The 16,630-nt window shown below is 40.3% G+C and overlaps 1 protein-coding gene across 3 annotated transcripts in view; it reads left to right on the top strand.

The window, feature by feature from the left end:
• The window catches only part of LOC103022853 (transcription factor COE3), a 152,906-nt gene that overhangs the window by 122,050 nt on the left and 14,226 nt on the right, over positions 1–16,630 (top strand). For all 3 annotated transcript variants that reach the window (XM_022676402.2, XM_022676400.2, XM_022676406.2), the window contains exon 11: positions 4,821–4,909. In XM_022676402.2, the coding sequence (XP_022532123.2) occupies positions 4,821–4,909 (89 nt within the window). The remainder of the gene's footprint in view (positions 1–4,820; positions 4,910–16,630) is intronic.

Genomic DNA, 16,630 nt, shown 5'->3' with positions numbered 1-16,630 from the left:
TGTCAGGGATTTATACAGTCAGTAGTGCACCTGTGTTTTCTGTTGCCAAGATAGCAATACTCCAGGAACGCCCATCGGCATTGATATATTCAGAAGCACCATTGCTATTTAAACGAGTCAGGTGGAATCTGTGAAAATAGACTGTTGGTGGGGTGTGAGATAGCAATAAGCATCACAATGCGCCTTGTATAGGATGTAAAGGGATTAAACATGTCCTTTGTATCACTACTAGGGGTAAAACAATTGCTGTGGTCACTTTCTCTACTGGCCACACATACAGTAAAGTGCTTATGAGTGTGTATATGAGTGTGTGTGAGTATAAGTGTGTGTGTGTGTCTATGAGGGCCTTTCATCATGCTGCTGAGTGCTCTCCCGTTTTGCCCCATTTGACCCCTGACCCCTGTGGCGTGTGTAATAAGCACTGGGAGCTGGGCGGGGATTGATTTTTCGAGGTGTGTACGCCGCCCCTCATTTGCTAGCTAGATGGCGGGGTGGAGGGGTGGTGGGGTGGGGGGGCACGTCTGCTGAAATCTAATCGCGCTAGCGGAGGTTAGCCTTTGCGGGTTAACGCACTATTACAGATCAGATAACTCCGGAGCTGCTGTGGCGAGTCTGAGGCTGGCTGTCGGACGTGTTTAGGCCGAATTAGGGGGATTTAGGCTTGATCCTTTGGATATCAGGCAACCTTATGACATAAGAAGTGTGGATCCAGAAGCAGAATCTGGCAACCGGACTCCAAGAGTAATAAAGATATATGTCGCTATATTTTATGTTGTAAGATGTATAGTATTTATGTTACAAAACATCATAGTTACTATGTTATATAATACGAAATAAAACAGTCTACTTTACTGTATGTTTATATATGTTGGATAGGAGTATAGAGGTGTATAAAATATGTCTTACACCCTATACAAGGCACATTGTGATGCTTATCGCTATCTCACACCACACCAACAGTTTATTTTCACAGCTTCCACCTGACTCGTTTAAATAGCAACGGTTTGTGGAGTGTTGTTATCTCAGCAACAGAAAACACAGGTACGCCACTGACTTAAAAAACCCTGACACCAGTCTTCAGTCAGACATCAATTCCTGTCTTAGATAAGCTCAGAATGGTGCGAAGAATAAAGAATAAAATAACATTGCTGTTCCTGTAAACGAGCTGCTGGATCAACTTTACAGGAGCGTTGGTAGTCCAGGTAGCTGCACCGTTAAAATAGCAATCCACCAGATTCAGCCAGAGCGCACCTGGCTCTTAAAGGAAGTGACACGCTAATTGGTTGATTGCACGTCACTTTTGCGTGATGTTTTGAGCTTCGAAAGACGTACAGAACTTTTCCCATCGTTACGATAGCAAAGACACACTGACACGCCCTAAATCAAGGCTCTAAAATAGCACACTATATGTTTTTAACATTTATCAGATCACTATTTAAGCACTGTTTGGCTTTGCACGTTTCATTTAAGAACGATGAAGAGTGATAACAAAACATACATTATGAACATTTAAGTTAATGTATATTTTATTTTATTGTAGACTCCAGAAGAGATCTGCTGCCCCGAGGGCAACCAGGCTCTCCTAGGAAGTGACAGTAGGAGGCTTTAAACGATAAATGTTAACTAGAAATAGTTTATATGATATCTTATTCAGTAAATATGTGAATTAATTCACTTGTGTGTGAACTGGGTTCAGTTTGTATAGAATTATTTTTCTCACTAAAGCAGTTTTAGGTCTTTCTTCTTCCTTATGGGCTCATGTTTGATGTCCACACAACTCAAAATGAGTTAAATCATGCTTTTGGACAGGAGAGAATTGATGTAAAATAAAAGAGAGAGAGTAAAAGAGAGAGAAGAGAGAGAGACATGGGCTCACAGTAAGAGCAATAAAAGAATGATCTAATAAATAATAAATACCTCTCTCGTTCTCATATTCTCCTTTTACCTCTCTCTCTCTCTCTCTCTAGCTCCCTCTCTCATCTCTTCTCTTCTCTTTCACTCCAGCCTCCTCTTCTTCGCCCGCGAAGCGCATTATCGCTCTCTCTCGCTCTCTCTCTCTCGCTGTCTCTCGCTCGCAGTCGCGCGTCAAACCCCGGCGAAGGAGTGGAAGAAAAATCAATACGAATTACGATGGAGAAAGTGGCGCTGATGGCTGGAATTGCAGCATATGTTTACACTAAATCAGGCAATCTATCTTCATACGGCCACGCTGATGCGGACGGGGTCAGAGTGCGGCCCGCGCTCGCACTCCCGCGCACTCCAATTACTCCTGCGCATGACCGCCAGGCTCGCGTATCGATTGGCTGAGAGGACAGGGGGCCCTGAAGGCAGCCAATGGGGCACCGGGGTCACAGGTCAGGGGGATTTTAATAAGAGAAGTAATGGGCTTAATTTCTTCGGGGTCTGATAGAGGGAGAAGGTGCCAGCAATACACACACACACACACACACATATATATACACACACACACACACATATATATATATAGACACATTCACATATATTCAACACACACTCGCACAAACTTCTACAACATTCTGTATCTTAGCTTTAATAAACCTTATTCTATTTCATAAGTTCATTATGCACAAACATGTATGCAAGGAGGCTCCGCCCCTTTTTGTTTCATCTCTATATTTCTTGTATCCAGGCACTGTAACTTTGTAACCTATTACCCACAATACTGCTCTTCAGTAACTTGATTACTTTGTTCATGGCTACCCGTAATATAACTTGGTTACCTGTAATGTAACTTTGTTACTTTTTACATTGTTACCAGTAATGTAATTTAATTACTTTGTAGATGGTTACTCATAATGTAACTTAGTTACTTTGTACTTGGTTACTTGTAATGTAACTTAGTTACTTTGCACAAAATTACTTGTAATGTAACTTTGCTACTTTGTACATTGTTATCAGTAACAGGTTGCATTGTACCTTGTTTCTTCCAAGTAGCTGGGATCCATTGTTCCTCATAACCTTGTAACTCTGTTCTTAAATAAGCAATGTTGCAAAGTTAAGTACCAAAGTTACTTTGTACCCCATTCCTCCAATGTTGCATTTAAGGAGTTGGATTAGTTCTGAGGTAACTGGATTACATTGTTTCTTTTTTTTCCCTAAAACTGGATTACTTTGTATCCTGATCTCTCAAAAGTTGCTTCCAATTTACAGGTTCTTTTAACCCCGTTATCTCCAAAGTAGGAGGGTTATGTTGTACCTTGTTGCATGTACTTTGCTAATACCAAATAACTGAGATATCTTGTTCCTTGGTACCCCAACTCTGTTTCCTAGTAATTGGGATTATTTTGACCTTAAGTTAAGAAACCTTAAGATTACTTTCTTACTCGTTTTTCCTACCAAATAAACAGGTTACATTGTTTTACAGGTTAAACTGAATTACTTTGTACTTTGTAACCCTTTAAAAACCATGTTACTTTTAACCTCAACACTACTTCTGAGTTACTAGGATACTTTTAATCTTGTTACTCCCACCTTATTACCTTATTACCACAACATCTCTTATGTTTTAGGCAGTTTTCTTTGTACCTCGTTTCCTCCAAACAATAGAGTTACTTTGCCTGTAAATCTGCGTTTCCAATCTGGCGAAAGTTACTAAGACTCAAGAGAAGCACTACTATACTATATATACTATATATCAATATCAATATAGTTAATTACACACCGGATCACTGAGCTAGTTCTGCTGATATGAGTGCAGTGTATCAGAAATGGCTTCTTTATTACAGACAACACAACAAAACTGTTGCCTCCTGGTCACACACACACACACACATCCTGAAACCGCTGTCAGAGCGCTGGCTCTTTTCTTGCTCCTTCTCTCTGTGAAACTGTCTCAAACAAATTTGATTTAGCAGCTCGCCGGGGCCCATTCCCGCCGAAAGAAAACAAATATTGTTATAATGGTAATAACATCTATTTGCCTCGCGCGACAAACGGCGACGGAGGCCCCTTTGAAAAGAGGGCCCTGCTCCGGCGCCGCAACCTTATTCTTATTCATGAAAGCGCCGGTTATGCATATTAGCGCAAACTAGCTATTCTACTCGCCAGCATTTGGAGTGTCAATCATCCTTACCCAATACAAGAGGCAACAGTGACAAAAGCGAAGTGGGCAAAGAAGGCTGACAAATTGTCCCCAAAGTCAAATTTGACAGCCTTTTATGATTAATGGGCTTGATTATGGAGAAATATCTCCCTAACTGCTTTTCCGGGTGTTTCCCCCTCTCACTCCTCCCGCCGTTTAGCAGCTGAAGATGGGGAAACGGGGGCGAGTGAAATCAAAAGTGCAGAGGGGGGAGAGTGAAGGGGGTGGAATTGAATTAGGCAGGGCGGAGATGTGAGCGTGAATAGGGGACAGGTAGGCCACGGGGTTCGGCCGTGCACTTCATAAACACCAGCTTGCACGACTCTGAGTGATCTGACGTTTCGCAAGCCGCTTCTGACAGACTGACCCAAACTTTATCCCTTAATAAAGAACTGAAAGAGGAATTCCACCACAATTTATAAATTCCTCCATTATTCAGTTTAAAAACTACAAACAGTACAAACTGACTGAAATAAAAGTGTCGTTTCATCATGAAGTGTTACTTTAGGAGACGACTTGGGAACAAACTCACCTGTATACGTTTTGAGGTGCTATCTTATTAGAGAGGTTGGTCAACCAATGGTCAGTGTGCCCAAAATGTGAATGTAAATTAACATAAGTGCATTTCCAGATGTTATCCTCTATTCTGCCCTACTTGTTTCAGTGTTCATTATATCAGTTTAGTGCTGAAACTGTCTCTCTGCTCTCTGGCCCTCAGCTCTCAATGAACCCACCATTGACTATGGCTTCCAGAGGCTACAGAAGGTCATCCCCCGGCACCCCGGAGACCCCGAGAGGTTACCCAAGGTAAGCGTCATGCTCTCAGATACTCAAAAAACTGTCAAAAAAATAGTGGGACTGTTGTGCGTAAGTTTTGGGTTTTTAGGGGATTTAGGGCCCTCTCTGGAGTATGCAGAAGAATAATTTTAAACTGGGCGGGTGTGATGCGGTCTCCTTTTTTTAGAGCGGATGAATCCGATTCCAGGTTATGTTCAGTCCCAGAGGGAGAGAGAGAGCTCAGTCAGAAACTTCACTCCTTCGTTTCTTTGGTTTTACTATGAGTGAATGGAGGAGCTACTGAGCTCTGAGTTTCCTCTTCTGAAGTCCCCGTTGCTCCACCAGCCGCTCACATTCAGTAAAACTGAGCCAGATCCTCTTTTAGAGGCTGTACGTGTGATGTAAGTTTTAAGAATGAATTTACAGTATTAGGCTTTTAGCCGTTAAAATAGCAAAATATTCTTCTCCACTCAGAAATGCTTCTGCTTTCAGTTTAGAAACTAAATAATACGGACTGCCACTTTAAATAGTGTTTATTGCTCCTGCTTATCATTAATAAAGTCTAAAGATCATTCCAGTAAGTACTCTGTGTGGTGTGCAGTAGTTCTCTAGCTGTTCTAAGACCTTTCTAAAGTCTGTTTTTAGGTAATTACAGTCTGACATGTGAGATCTTTGCCTGTGTTCTCTGAGAGCTGAAACACACTGATGTGTTTGTCAGAAGTGTTGGAGCTGTGTGAGTGAAGGACCAGGTCAAGAGCCTGAGGGTGCCGTGTTTGATAGTGTGTATGAGTGTGTGTATGAGTGTGTGTGTGTGTGTGTAAAAACACCACGTACAGGCCTGTGAATGAAACGAGTCTTTGTGTGATGCTGTATTTGAACCCATGTGTTAGACTGGCTGTTCCGGGGTCAGCGGGGGGATGTGTGATGGTGTGGTGGTGACCTCAGAGACGAGGGAATAGAGGACCTGGTGGTGGGAGAACTTGGTGTAGAACTTCAGCAGGGAAAGAAAGGAAACGGCAATCAGAAAATGGTGCATTTTCCATTAAGTGCTCAAATTATTGTAAAAAATCAAAACTAGTAATACATCAAATCACTGACTGAGTCAGACGTTCATTGCTATCTTGGCAACGCAGGTGCACAGCAGCACAAACCCAACTTTTTTTACATTAAAAATAAACAGAAAAATAAATAAAATAACATTGCTGTTCCCGTAATTAATGAGCTGCAGGAGCTCCTTCACAGCGTCAACCAGCAGCTCAGTTTCCTCTGCTGAGAAGAGTTTGTTGAACACGTCCAGGTAGCTGCACCGTTACAATAGTAATCCACCAAAGTCGCAATGATGAGCAAGTGACACTCTCATTGGTTTATTTCAAGTTACACCCAAGAGTAACCACACCCATGCCTTTTTTGCTGCATTTCGAGCTGCGCAAGGTACTGCGTGCTTTTCCTGTCGTTACGATAGCAAAGACTAAAATAGGGCCCTTAATGTATATATATATATATATACGTAGAAATGCATTATATATTGGTTATTATTACGTCATACTTAAGCCATGCTCTGTAATGTGGTATAATAATTGAATTACATGGAAGAAAAGGAGCTGTGAGCGTCTTCCAGAGCTGTAAGGGTTAAACTATCGCAAAGGCGATAAATAAAGCAGTGCTCCGTCAGGTGCTGCGGGCGGTTTGCCGCCTGGTTAGTATGAAAAGATTATTTTGCCCTAAAAAGGCAGGAGGCTAAGTGAGAGAGATTCTTTCGGGCAGAGGAGGCCTGTTCCGCCCGGGTCCGACCTGATGCGGACTGACACCTTAAAACAGCTGCCAAATTGAAACCATTTATCAAAATCTGACATCTGAGATCCAGTCGCCAAAAAAGCGGTTTGTTTGTAAATTGATACTAATAGCAAGAGGCCGTTTCCTCCTGCAGCGATTTACACAGCGCCGCCGCCGCGACACGCTCACGCCATCACCTCCGCGAGATTTATTTATTTATTCAACAGAAAACTCAATAAGAATGCAGATACCCCCCCCCCACCCCCCTCCACTCCCCCCAACAACAAACCCCTCCAACCAACAACCAACCCCCACCCTACTAAACCCACAGCTCCTACCGGCAGCAGGGTTTTAAGACGCGCTCCCATAAATAAATAAGCGAGTAAATCCGCGTGTGCGCCGGCCGACGCGAGGTAAATAAATAACTAAGTGAATACGTAAGTACGCAGCGAGCACGCAGATAAATAAATAAACTAATAAACACTTAAGTGTGTAAATACGCCGGCCGTTTCAACTCCAGCATGAAAGCCCCGAGCCCGGGCCACTGCTGCCGCTGTTCAGGAGTGTGTGTGTGTTGGGTAGAGTGTGTGTGTGTGTGTTGGGTAGAGTGTGTGTGTGTTAGGGGGGGGGGGGGTAGTTTGTGTGTTGGGGGTCTCATTAGAAAGCTCTACATCTCTGTAAATGATGGAAAAAGATGTGATATTGCTGTTTGAGCTCATATTAAAATGAATCCGTCTGGTCTACCAGTGGTTTTGACAATGTGAGAACAATGAGTTTAACCCATTAATGCCCAGGGTCACACTGTGATTTCTGATTTCTGAAGCTTTAGTCACTGATGTTTATGTTTTCTACATTATTTGGTGTTTTATTTAATTACTAATTACTTTTATTTGCATTTAAGATGTATATATGAACCTGTATGCCTCCAACAGGTCACTAGAGCTTATATATAGCTTATAAACACTTCAGTTTCTGAATCAGTTTCTCTGATTTTGCTATTTATAGGTTTATGTTTGAGTAAAATGAACATTGTTGTTTTATTCTATAAACTACAGACAACATTTCTCCCAAATTCCAAATAAAAATATTCTCATTTAGAGCATTTATTTACAGAAAATGAGAAATGACTGAAATAACAAAAAAAGATGCAGAGCTTTCAGACCTCAAATAATACAAAGAAAACAAGTTCATATTCATAAAGTTTTAAGAAAGTTAAAAACTTTCACTTTTTTTCATGCATCTTGGCATCATGTTCTCCTCCACCAGTCTTACACACTGCTTTTGGATAACTTTATGCTGCTTTACTCCTGGTGCAAAAATTCAAGCAGTTCAGTTTGGTGGTTTGATGGTTTGTGATCATCCATCTTCCTCTTAATTATATTCCAGAGATTATATATATATATATATATATATATATATATATATATATATATATATATATATATATATATATATATATATATAAAGCTGTGTGTGTTTGTGTGTGTGTGTGTGTATGTGTGTGTGTGTGTGTGTGTTCGGTCTGTGTTAATCAGCCGTGTTTTAGCTCATGCCTGTTCTGTGCATTCTGAGTTTATCCATAATCTCATTTCCAGTTGTGGTTTTGGCTGCAATATCACACACACACACACACACACACACACAGCTACACACACACACACACAGGTACACACACACACACAGGTACACACACACACACACACACACACACATGCAGGCATGCATAAACACACACACACACACACACGTCTTGCTTACTCAGGAATATGGCGATGGTTCAGGAGGCTCAGCTCGGGCCACCCGCTCACGGGCGCTTGGGGGTCGTGGTGAGTTTAACGGTGTGTGTGAGTGCCCTCTCCAAAACACACACACACACACACACACACACACACACACACACACACACACACACACCTGCACTAGGACGTGACCCATAAATGGCTGAGAAGTGCAGCATGTGTTTTGTGCACAGGTCAGGAAGAAGCCGGGTGTTGTTTGTGTCTGAATGCTGAAATATTTACTGTGAATTGGATACAGCAGACCCTGCTGTGTGTGTGTGTGTGTGTGTGTGTGTGTGTGTGTGTGTGTGTGTGTGTGTGGAGTTTTCCTGGAGTGCATACACATACAGAATACCATATTGCTCCTATAGAGCCACATTTACTATAAAACTTATTTTAGAGTAAACTAAATGATTAATTTAATGAACTAAATTAATATTTTAACTATAATTTTGACTGTATAAATTGAGGTTTCAATTATTTTGTTGATTTACTAATTGAAAGTGAAGAAATAATGTTATTTTCTGCATTTATTATAATATGCCTTATTTATTAACCATTAATTTTATTGAATTATTATTATAACTCGATTAAATCAAGTTTGTTACACTGCTGTATATTCATATTCTCAAAGATCATAGATCATATTAATATACTGAATGAATACTGCAACATTCATACTGCAATACATTCGTAATATATAAGTACTTTACTGTTTTAATTATTATTACGTTCAATTATAAAAGTGTACAATTCCACACAGTTGTAAAAAACATAAAATAAAATTGTATAAATAATAATGTGTACAATATTGAATGTATTGAAAAGGTGGAATCTGTTTTCGGGAATATAAAATAATTTTTATAATAGCTTTTTATGTTTTATTACTTTTTTATCATTATTTAATAGGACATAATCAGATTTTTATCCTACAGAAAAACAAAACAGATTTTGTTCTGACAGTACCAATAATATATCGTTATATATTTAATATATAATAACTTTAATAGCAGGTATTTTGCTTGTTATGTAATGAGTTATGATCTTATGAAACATTAGTTTCAATGACAAAACAAGATATACAATATTTTTTAAAAGGCTGCAGCATATTTAATCCATCGTCAACATAAAACATAAAACATAAAAATACTGTATATCAGCCAAATATAACTCATGACTGAATATCTATTATCTCCAGTATCTTATAACAATGTTAAAAACTAGTTTATAGCCTTTGTTTGAACAGAGTTAGTATTAAAAAGAGCAGTATAGTGATGTATAAGACTCCTGCTCCTCCTGTAAATCCAGTATGAATTATGCATTTTCTTAACATTAATATTTTGCAAGTCTTGTTTTCGCTCTTTTTTCTCTTCCTCTTTGATGTGATGTTGTGATCAGTGGGTTCTTGTGCTGTGTGTATGCATGCTCTCGTGCCCATGTTACTGTGTGTGTGTGTGTGTGTGTGTGTGATTTATCATTGTTAAGGGACCTGTCGGATAGCTCCTCCTCGCGGGTCAGCTGATGCTGTCTTGCCCTGGGCTGCGGAACCGGGGAGCCATGCTCCTGTAATTGAGCCCCTGGAAAGAAAGAATGGGGGGTGGTGGGGGGGTTAGTGAGAGAAAACACTCACACACACACACACACACACACACACACACACGGAGGGAAGAAGCAGGGATGTGTCTGGAGATGCTCAGGAAGCTGCAGAGCTCGGTATAGAGGAGTCAGTCTGGACTCAGTGGTCTGTAAACTGAGGGTCAGTAAAAACACACTCCTGAGTTCACCAGTACAGTACACCCAGCTCACCAACACCTGTAATAATCACCATCACCCTCACTACTTCTAACACTGCTACACTGTATCTTCATTTATTTATAGATAAAAAGATCAAAAACCACCTGTAATCAAAGTGATACAAGAAGAAGTTGGAATGGATTATTACCAGGTATACAAATTAAGGCTCCAAAAATATTCGATTAAACAATTGGATTGGTTTGTCGCGTGTAATAAAGCTGTGTTTAGGGCTGGTGTGTATTAAACAATGGGATTGGTTTGTTGGGTAATTAAGCTGGGATTATTATTATAGTTTTGGTTGGCCTAGAACAATGGGATTATTTTGTTGAGTAATAAAGCTGTGTTTAGGCCTGGTTTCTATTGAACAATGGGTTTATTTTATCAAGTAATAAAGCTGTTTTAGGTCTTGTTGGTATTAAACAATGGGTTTATTTTGTTGAGTAATACAGCTTTTTTTTAGGTCTGGTTTGTATTAAAAAATAGAATTATTTTTGTTGAGTAATAAAGCTGTGTTTAGGGCTGGTTTTTATAGAACAATAGAATTATCTTTTTTGAGTAATAAAGCTGTGTTTAGGGCTGTTTTTATAGAACAATAGAATTATCTTTTTTGAGTAATAAAGCTGTGTTTAGGGCTGTTTTTTTATAGAACAATAGAATTATCTTTGTTGAGTAATATAGCTGTGTTTATGGCTGGTTTGTCTTGAACAATGGGATTATTTTGTTGAGAATATGAAATTATTTTGGAGAATATAAAGACAAGTTTATATAGTTGTATATCTCTATATCTAGTTGATATAGAACCGTAAGATAATGTTGGAGATTATATACTAGGGATTTGATCCAGTGGATACAGGATATGGAATTATTCTAGAGGTCAGTGTAGCTGAGTTTTGGTCTGGTTGATCTAGAACTGCAGGATTATTCTGGAGATAAGTGGAAATTTTGATGAACACAAAAGAAAGCAGTCTCCAAGCTTCCTACAGATTAAAATGCCATATTTATATCCAGAAAGTGCGTCCAGCCAGGAATGAAATAAAAAACTAACAACAGGATGCAAATTGACTGCAAGCAGTCCACTCAGCCAAAAACATCATGTATGTCTCAGCCAAACTCACAGCGTTTCTGGACGGGTTTAAACGTCTGGAGCATCAGAATAAAGAGTGAGAGACAGTTCTTGGACGAGGGGAAGTCTGGACAGAGATAGACCAGGTGCTACACTTCCTGATGGTGGTGTGGAGATGATGGAAATAAAAGCTGGATGCTCTAGAGCGTAGACGTGCTTTGGCAATTGGTCTTACAGTCGTAGCTGGCTGAAACCGGTCGGTGGGAACTGACCTTGAGTCCACAACTCCAAGTCCAGAACTTCTATTGTAACTCCTCTGCAAATTGTCTTGGATATATCTAGAAATCTTAAGTCTTAAACTCCTTCAGAATTGATCCCAATCAAAAAGTAATCCAAAACCCAGACTTCTACGTTTCTGTCAATGGACCATCTCCACCTCAGGACTACAACTCCCAGAATGCATCTGTCTCTAACACGTGTTTGGACTCTACACCACTTGATCACAAGGTTGTGGGTTCAAGACCCCTTATTGTTTCTGTTTTGGAGCACCATAGCATTGATGAACTTGTTGGCAACTGTGGCTAAAAATTGCTTATTGTTTAAAACACTAATTGATCACATGGTTGTGTGTTCAAGACCTCTTATTCTTGAAATGTCAAGTCTTAAACTCCTTTAGAATTGCTCCTTATCTTCTCTAGCACCTTCTAAACTCTTCCAGAGATCTTACTCTGTCTCCATCTCAGGACTCCAGCCCCCAGAATGCATCTGTCTACAACACATGTCCAGACTCGTCCAATCAGCACTGTTTCTCTTTTTCCTCACTGCCAGAATTCTGAGATTGTTTTCAGCTGTGTATAATTAATTTTGGGTATATAAGCCGATCTATTTCATATGCTTTTTTTAACAAAATATTGCCTCTGTTATCCAGCGACATACCGAGCATTCTTTCTCTGTTTGTATTTCCGTTTTTGACCCATTTTTATGTTTTTTTGTCTCACCCTTTCAGCTTTGTTCACATAGTGCTCTTCCGGTTTTCCAACTCTATCTTTTGGCTCAGGATTAATCTTCCTCATCGCCTGCATAGTGATTACGCTTTATGATTTTTTCTCTCAAATTAAAGCCTCATCTCATTTTTACCGTATGTGACATACTCAACTTATCCAATGCTCTTCCAGATAGAAATCTCTTGGTAGAGACCATGAATGTTGATTAACTTCTCCACAAGTCTTCGCCAATGTTCTTTTAAGCATTTTTAAGCCAAATATTCTTCTCTAATAACTTCTCTAGAACTCTATCCAGAAATTGTACTTGAATACTTCTTTAGAACTTCTTGAGACGTCTTCTGTAGAAACATCAAATGTGGTTTTAAACCCCAACACCATCTCCATAACATCCAGCCATACGATTAATATGACAACATATAAATTACTGTAGCTTTCTTTCTCTCTCTCTCTCTCTCTCTCTCTTTCTCTCTCTCACTGTATCTCTCTCTTTCTCTCTCTCTCTCTCTCTCTGATTGGATTCCTGTCAGTATGAGGGTGTGTAATCAGAATAGTGCCCACTTTAATGTCCGTTCTGATCGATATCCTAATGTACTGTCTTCATCATCTTCATCATCATCGCTTATCTGTGTCACACTTCCGCTCAGCTCTCCACACACTGATTGCCCACTGATCTGAGAAAGAGAGAGAGAGAGAGGGTGTGTGAGAGTGAGAGAGAGAGAGAAAGAAAGAGAGAGAGAGAGAGAGAGAGAGAGAGAGAGAGAGACATGTATAAAGTGACTACAAACAGCCCTGAGGGCAGCAGGTTGTACTGCTGTGCTCTGTAGACTTAGTAGCCTTTTCTAATTAATGATGAATCTATAGAAACTCTGGGGGCTTCTGTTCCACACACACACACACACACACACACACACTACCACACACACACACACACACACTACCACCAAAAACCCACACAAGTATGACAAATGTTCTCATTAATTAAGAAAAGGTGTGTAATCTGGCATCTCCAGAGCATGTTCAGGCTCCGGTTGGCCTTGGGGCCAGAAGGTTGCTGGTTCTTTTTTTTTTTTAACTTGCAAGAAGTGCGAACGAAGGGTGTGAAGGAACAGTGTTCAATCTTCCCTCTACATTCTTGGCTGTGGCACTCTCACAAGGTTTTTAACTGGTTAGAACACTATTTTTTCACAAGGTTGTGGGTTCGAGACCCTTTATTCTTTCTGATTTGGAGCACCATAGCATGGCTGAACCACATTGTTTAAAATATGTATTGCTCACAAGGTTGTGAGTTCAATAATCCTTAAATAACTGTGCGGGCAGCTATGGCCTAAATGTTGCTCAGTGATTACTATGCACTGCTCACAAGGTTGTGGGTGTAATACCCCTTACTGTTTCCACTCTGGAGCAACATAGTATGGCTGAGCTACTTGTGGGGAGCCATGGCCAAAAGGTTGATCACTGATTACTAAGCTCTGCTCACAAGGTTGTGAGTTCAATACCCCTTATTTTGTTTGCTCAGGTGCAATGTAGCATGGCTGACCCTGTAGGCAACCATGGCTTAAAGTTTGCTCAGTGGGTAGAACACGCATTGCTCACAAGGTTGTGGGTTCAAGACCCCTTATTTTTTCTTTTTTGGAACAGCATAGGTTTCCTGAACTTGTGGGGAACCATGGCTTAAAGTTGCTTATTGGTCAGAACACTAATTGTTCATAAGGCTGTAGGTTCAAGACCCCTTATTTTTTCTTTTTTGGAACAGCATAGGTTTCCTGAACTTGTGGGGAACCATGGCTTAAAGTTGCTTATTGGTCAGAACACTAATTGTTCATAAGGCTGTAGGTTCAAGACCCCTTATTCTTTCTGTTTTGGAGAACAATAGCATGGCTGAAACTGTGGGTAGCCATGGCCTAACGGTTGTTCAGTGGTAGAACATTCATTGCTCACAGGGTTGTGGGTTCTATACTCCTTAGTTTATATGCTTGCTTTTCTTACATAAACACATACACACACACACACACACACATAGTCATACAGGGTCTTATCTGTCAGTGCCTAATGAAAACAGAATAACTGCAGACCCACTGCGTGCAACGCAAACACACATTAGCATTCTGTGTGTGTATCTGCGTGTGTGTGGGGGGGGGCATATTTGTAAATGTATGGGAGCATGAGTGTTTGTAGAGTATGTGTGTACAAACTGTCGTAATGACTGTGTTTGTGTGTCAGTATAAGTGCGTGTGTGTGTGTTAGTGTGTGTGTGTGTTCAGGCACGTGCCAGGGGGTCTGTGGCAGGGTGTCGCCCGCCAAGCGTCAGAGACATTAACTAACTTCTGCTTTATAATGGAGATTAATGAAGTGAAGGAACGCCAGAGGGGTGAGGAGGGAGTGGGCGGCTGAGAGAGAGAGAGAGAGAGAGAGAGAGAGAGAGAGAGAGAGAGAGAGAGAGAGAGAGAGAGAGAGACTGGTCAAACCGTCTCACTCTACTGAAAGCAAAGCTCCATTTCCACAAGTTCTTCAGGTGTCCATTCCTCATTGTTCCTCAGTGTTCCTCTATTGTTCATTTGTCAAAGTTCATTGGTGTTCCTCAGTCATCTTCTCCTCAGTTTTCCTTAGTGTTCCTTGCCATTCCACAGTGTTCCCCATTGGTTTCTCAGAGTTCCCCATTGGTTCCCCAGTGTTTCTCAGTGTACTTCAATGTTCCTTGTCGGTTTCTCAGAGTTTCTCAATGTTTCTCATTGTTTCCTCAAAGTTGCTCAATGTTCCTCATTGGTTTCTCATTGGTTCCTCAGTGTTCCTTGTTGGTTCCTCAAAGTTCCTCAGTGTTTTTTTTATTGGTTTCTTAGAGTTCCTCAATGTTCCTCTTTGGTTCCTTATTGGTCTCTCAAAGTTTCTCAGTGTTTTTTTTATTGGTTTCTTAGAGTTCCTCAATGTTCCTCATTGGTTCCTTATTGGATTTTCAAAGTTCCTCAGTGTTCCTCATTGGTTTTTCAGAGATCCTCAATGTTCCTCAGGAGCCAGCAGTACACAGTCACCTCTGCCCATGTTCTATTAACAGTGTGAGGTCAGCAAACATGAGCAAACATGGTTATTATACTCATATTATAATGCAGGTGGGATATACTGAATAATATATATTATATATGATATGAGGTATATGTTTGATATGAAACAGTCAGCATTAGAACAGTTAGAGGCAGGTCTCTCTCTCTCTCTTTCTCTCTCTCTCTCTTTTTCTCTTTCTCTCTCTGTCATTGACTGAGACCATCTGTGGGATCGTTAGTGCTGGATGCAGCGAGCTGATTGGCTGTTTGGCTTGAGGTCAGACTCTGTCGTGGGAAATGTACAAATGTACGAGTGGGAGGAGGAAGAGGAGGAGGAAGAGGAAGCTCAGTGACTTCACACTCGTTCTCTTTCCCTCTTTCTCTCTCTCTCTCTCTCTCTCTTTCATTCTCTCTCTCTCTCTTTTCCCACACCAGCCCCCAGTCCCCACCTGTAATAGTAATAAACTTAAAATAAAATTAATATCATAGTACGTATATATATATATATATATATATAGATACTATACATATTTAATACTATGAAACATTGCTATTGAAAACAAATGCTTACTATATAGTACATATTTATAAGCACTCATTATTATGACATATAAGAGCTAACATATATACCATAATGTAACATATCAGCCATATTATTTCTATATACAGTATAAATACTTTTACATTAAAAAAAACACATTGGGCCTATTGTTATTATTTTTTTTTATCATATCTAGATATGGATCCATGTTTAGTACATATGTTACTACATTGTTTTTTTACACTTATATATCTATGTGTGTGTGTGTGTGTGTGTGCAGTGTGTGTGTGTGTGTGCAGTGTGTGTGTGTGTGTGTGTGTGCAGTGTGTGTGTGTGTGTGCAGTGTGTGTGTGTGTGTGTGTGTAATCTGAAGCTCAGTGAGTACAGTATGAAGCTGTAGTTCACACACTGCAGTAATGACAGGCCTGTAGAAGCTCCAGCTGGTCCTGACGCCCCTTCTCCTGAGAAATCCATTCTCTCTTTTTCTCTCTCTCTCTTTTCCTTTTCCCTCTCTCCCTTCTGCCTCTTTCCTTTTTGTTTTCCTCCACCTCTCTCTCTCTCTCTCTCTCTCTCTCTCTCTCTCTCTCTCTCCTCTCGCTCGTCTGTCACCACCGCTCTCTCTCTAGGTTTTTCTCCTTCTGTTCTCAGTGTAGAAATGTACAACTCTACTGTTCTGTACATCTTCTTTATCTCTTTTATCTCCTTTATCTCCTTTATCTCTTTTATCTTTCATCAATTCTTTACATAACAGAGTTTCTTCTTC

Source organism: Astyanax mexicanus, chromosome 19, assembly GCF_023375975.1.
Source record: "Astyanax mexicanus isolate ESR-SI-001 chromosome 19, AstMex3_surface, whole genome shotgun sequence".
Classification (NCBI taxonomy): domain Eukaryota; kingdom Metazoa; phylum Chordata; class Actinopteri; order Characiformes; family Acestrorhamphidae; genus Astyanax; species Astyanax mexicanus.
This window is presented reverse-complemented; position numbering and strand designations above follow the sequence as displayed.